At 35.8% G+C, this 4958-nt stretch overlaps 1 protein-coding gene across 2 annotated transcripts; it reads right to left on the bottom strand.

Moving 5' to 3' along the window:
* Positions 1–623: 623 nt before the first annotated feature.
* Positions 624–3709, bottom strand: LOC108768269 (uncharacterized). 2 transcript variants are annotated; one of them, XM_018518645.1, is made up of 5 exons: positions 3590–3709; positions 2847–3518; positions 1360–2672; positions 1073–1274; positions 624–982 (listed from the first exon to the last, which is right to left on the bottom strand). In XM_018518645.1, the coding sequence occupies exons 2-5, from the start codon at positions 3415–3417 to the stop codon at positions 705–707; spliced, it is 2364 nt and encodes a 787-aa protein (XP_018374147.1). In that variant the 5' UTR covers positions 3418–3518; positions 3590–3709; the 3' UTR covers positions 624–704. The 2 variants fall into 2 exon arrangements, with proteins under 2 accessions (XP_018374147.1, XP_018374146.1); XM_018518644.1 differs by having other exon boundaries at positions 1360–3518.
* Positions 3710–4958: the final 1249 nt, after the last annotated feature.

Here is a 4958-nt window from a genome sequence, read left to right as displayed (position 1 = left end):
CTGATTCATCATTAATCGAGCACAATTGGATAAAAATTACTTTATATATCAAGAACATCGGTACACGAATACATATTGATCAAATTACATAAATAAAAATGTTTTTTGTTTTTTAAATTATTTTATAGGGGATATATATATCCCTATAATATCCGACCAATAATATCCTAATACTGTACTACAGTAATTAATAAATAATATAAAAAAAGTACAATGTTGCTTATATACTCAAATATCAAAACCTATTTATGTAGCATTATTAAAATTAAATATTTCTATTTCTTTTGTGTGTTACAAGTTTCAAAAGTTCTTTTTAAGCAGTATTTCTTTAATGATATGTGAGTGTGTATTAACACTGGAAAATATTTACGGCTTTTTACCAAACTCCTATTACTTAAATGGCTTCTATCACCTAATTAACTTATAAACTATATCTATACTTTCATTAAAATTAATAACTCTATTGTAAACAATTTTACGGTTGAAATTTTTTACAGTAATCGTACGAATAAAATTAATTAGTGTTGAGTTAAAGTCACGTTAATAGAAATATTATGTTATTTTGACTAGTTCAAATTAAATTAAAATGATTTCTAATAATTTTTACGTGATGTTACTTGAAATATATAGTCTTACTTGGGTAACACATGTTATATCTCATTGAAGAGATGTCATTTTATAAAAATAATAAAAATAAAATGACCTTACGTTGTATCTTTTGTCAATGATGATCCAAAAGACAAATTTAGCGAATCAGAAAATATACATAGGGGCATTTGTCCCGCGAAGTTTGCAATATTTGTGACAGCACCGGCTTTTAACAGTGCTTTTTTCACCGACGTACAATCATTATCTACTGCGTGAAACAAAGGCGTCCGTCCTGATTTCATATCCTTTAAATCTATAGTCGCACCAGCTGCCAAAAGCGCTCTGACTCCTTTCAAATTGCCACGCATACTACAATAATGCAATGCCGCGAAACCTAGGAAAAGAAATAAATACGTATTAACGAGGATATTTTGAGACCAGTTCTCCAAATTATCTCTTGCACATATACATATATTAGTCTTACCCTCTGAGTCTATTTGATCAAGCAATTTTGGATCTGAGATTCGGCTAACAAGCATTGACAACAACGGTGATGAACGCTTGCTAGCCATAATCACTGCTGATTCATGTAAGGATTTCGGGATCACTGGTTGTGCCCCAGCATCGAGTAAGAGCTTCACGATCTCGCTACACACGTCATATTTGATTGCCAATTCCAAACTCGTCTGCAGGGCATATAAAACATGTATCACGTCTTTTGAAATAAGATAAAATTAAATTCGAAATTAAATAAAAGAGAAATAAATTCACCGTTCCATCTTCAGTTAATATATCAATGCTTTGTTTGTAATATTGAAGTACCATTAGTTGTCTCCGAACGAGATAGATGTTATCGCTTACGATTGCATTATGTATATTCAACATACCGTTTTGATCATATTGTTTAACATTTTCAAAGTCCCTCTGTAGATGTTCTAAAAGGCTATTACATCTTACTCTCGTCATCGATAAAGTCTCCTTCATTTTAAGTGCATCTGAATCCTCTTCCCAAAATTGTTCCATAAAACTATCTAAATCAAAAGGACTTTCTCGTTCAATTACATTAGAGTCTTTGGATACAGAATTATTAGAATGTGGATTATTCACTAATAGATTTTCATCAGTAGGCATATCGTAAAGAGTAATCTGATTTAGCCTGTGAATGTCATTCAAGTCCTTGTTTATTAATATAAAGGATTTGGGATCGAGTAGTCCAAACACTACGGTCTGTACCTGCGTGTCGTGTACAGCTTTGTGGTCTTTCGGTGGAAGTATCGGAACATGTCTCTCAATTCCGATGCCACAATCTTCCAAAGCCTTGAGCGCCAACTCACGCAGCTCATTGTCTCTTACACTGTCCATTGCTTTTTTTATAATATTCAATCGATCCGACAAATTTTTTTGCGGCAAATCTTTAGAACAATCCTTGCTCTGTACATTTGATTGCATGTTTGTACTAACGTCTTTAATTTGTCGTGATTCTGAAATTGGCCGCACATAATTGTCAATGACTACTTTATCATTTCGAAATTCTGCCTTTAAATGTTTACTCTGCGTATTGTCATGCTTTGTATTGTGTCTAAGTATACTACGACCTGTGATATTCGTTACATTTTTAATACTTCCAGATACCAAAGAGGTTTTACATTTCTGTGTCAAAGTTGCGTTCTGATTAAACGTAGAAGCTTTATTGTTAGGTATAATTGTCATAACATTTTGTGTTTTTTCAGACACTGCTTTAGGAACTAAGTCAGACTTTATTTCGTGTGAATTATTTGTACCATTTTTAGCAAAACTTTTTCTACTATTGTTTTGATTTAAATTGCTATCAGTCTGACTACATCTTTGCACAAGATTTGTTGCACTCTTCAGAGATGTAACTATCTTTCCATTTTCTGTTTTCTTTATTGTAGCGATACACTTTCCCTTACTTACTTTAAGACTTTGCCCAGACAATGGTATGTTATTTTTATTACTAGAATTTATTGTGTGCTTCTTATTACTTGCAGGATATGGTAATTCTATAATATCGTTAGACAATGATGTTTCTATAGAAGACATTTCGTTATTTTCAGCTGTAGTTTCTAGAATTTTTGTATGATTATGAATATCGGTATCATTAATTCCATAGTATATTATATATTTCTGATTATTACTATTAATAGTTTGACATATAGAATGTTTAGAAATTATTTCACCTATAGAATGTGCCTTATCAGCATTAATACTATTATCAGACATCTGTTTTTCCACCTTACCTTTCATATTTTGGCTACTTAAAAGCTTTTTATCTTTAGTTGTAGATTTTTGCTGATGCAACATATTGGTACTATCTGTCCAGGGGATAGTCGTACTGCAAGACATCACTTCCATCAAATTTCTTCTTGGAACTTTTGAGGAACCTTGCCTAAGTATTCGTGGAATTGATTTTGTAGGGAAGACCGGAGATAAAGGAAGTATCAGTGGCTTATCGTTAGGTTTGCAATTAGACTTGGTAATCGTAATAGTGTTTCCTTTTGATGAATCAGCAGAACACATCTTTACGTTAAATTCTCCCAGATCTCTTCCACCTGGAGATAAAATTCTCAGCTTCTGTAGATTACACGGAACTTGGTTCTCCACATTGGACGATATCTTCACAGTATCCGGACACATAATAGTTGGCGTGGTAGGCTCAGTGATATTTATACTCTTTAAGGTCTGTTTTATCGTACTAGGAAACTGTTGCGGCAATTGGAATTGTCGTACATATTCCAATGATTGCATTTTGCTCCCGTTCGTCGAGATACACCTCTTCTTCGCCGGCGTTGGTTCCCGCAGACTGTCCATTTACAGTCGCGATCCACAAAACGTCGACATAAAGCTTGCTCCCGATGACTTCGCGCCACTTGTTTCGATCTCCCAGTGAAATCCCCTCAGAAATATAACCTCTATTGAACAAATGATGGAACTTAGAATGAAAACTTCCTCTGTTAGATAATATGCAGAAAATTCAACAAACTCGATCGCAGGAACAACTTATCAGCATCAGTTGTATATGTATGCAATAATAAGAGAAAAGGGAAATACTACTATGACAGGGGACATCCATGGGTCATCCCCTTAATTTACAAACGACCACGATCGGCACAATGCACACGGCAGTATACCCGACATAAATTTCAGCGCGCGTACAAGATGTGATCCAAGTGGGATTTCATTTGTGTGTTTTTGTCGTACGACGTACGACCAATGTGTACAGGATAGTGAGATCTCTCTATCCTATAGCCAATCAATAGGCTTGAAAAATTTGTCGTGCGACAATAATGCATAAATGAAAACCCACCCTTAGGGTGAAATCACACGGTGCGGAAAACGACTACGGAATAGAGAATGCGTCGTAGAAGCAACCTATCAGCATTATGCTCGATTGGACACCATTAATCACAGCAACCGGTGCTTAGGAGCTTTGTAGCCTCAAGCGCTGTGAGTGGCTCGTGTCCAATTGAGCCGTGTCCAACTGGGTGCCACCCGTTACGGCGCAGTCTCATGGCGCGGAATTGGTGCAATGCGGAATTGGCGGAACGTTCGTGATTGGTCGTGGCTTCATTCCGCCGATTCTGCCGTTTTCTGTTGCGTAAATTTATTTCTTTTGCGGATTCCGCCGATGCATGCGTGTGTGCGTGTGCATGTACATACATGTCCTTATAAAAAATTACCTTGTTAACCTGAGGCTTTATTCTTGAAAAGAAACATATACGAAAGTCTAGGGAAATACTATAATATACGTAACATATACTGTAGCATTTCCCTAGACTTTCGTATACATTGCTTTTCAAGAATAGAGTCCCTGATTTAAACGGAGAAAAGTGTCTTCTATACAAACGCATGGTTAATCAACATGCTGAGACGTGTCAGATTCCTACCTGGGTATTCTCCGGGTATCATGTCATCCTTATTTAACGTTCGGTAAATAACAAGATTGGAGTGATACCTGGGTGGCACTCGAATGATAATCTGAACATAACCCTGAAGGTAATTAATTAAGTCTCCAGATAAATACAGAGATCAACATGGTTAGAATACGAATGTCGTATACCTAAATAATATACAGAAAGGCGAAAATGTAAATCAAAATCAAAATGGATAGACAAAACGAAGTCGGCAATGTCCCTGTCATATGTATGTGTGATTTCCGATCTGCAGGAATTCATTTTCCTATATCCCATTTGCTGGATTCACATTGGATCCGACGTGCATCATACGACGTTCTGCAACCAATCAGAAAATAGGATTTTGCTTCGTATCATCGATACTATGGCTGTCACGCTGTGTTCCAAAATTGTTTGTCAGCGCTGCGAGCACGTCGTCATAAGTGCATGCTACCAATA

The sequence above is a fragment of the Trachymyrmex cornetzi genome, unplaced genomic scaffold, assembly GCF_001594075.2.
Source record: "Trachymyrmex cornetzi isolate Tcor2-1 unplaced genomic scaffold, Tcor1.1 scaffold773, whole genome shotgun sequence".
NCBI lineage: Eukaryota > Metazoa > Arthropoda > Insecta > Hymenoptera > Formicidae > Trachymyrmex > Trachymyrmex cornetzi.
This window is presented reverse-complemented; position numbering and strand designations above follow the sequence as displayed.

Coding starts and splice junctions, on each gene's coding strand:
- LOC108768269 (XM_018518644.1), bottom strand. CDS start 3,417: ATGGACAGTCTGCGGGAACCAACGCCGGCGAAGAAGAGGTGTATCTCG. Junction 1,275..1,359: donor TATTAACTGAAGATGGAACG/GTGAATTTATTT, acceptor TATGCCCTGCAG/ACGAGTTTGGAATTGGCAAT. Junction 983..1,072: donor TGATCAAATAGACTCAGAGG/GTAAGACTAATA, acceptor TTCTTTTCCTAG/GTTTCGCGGCATTGCATTAT.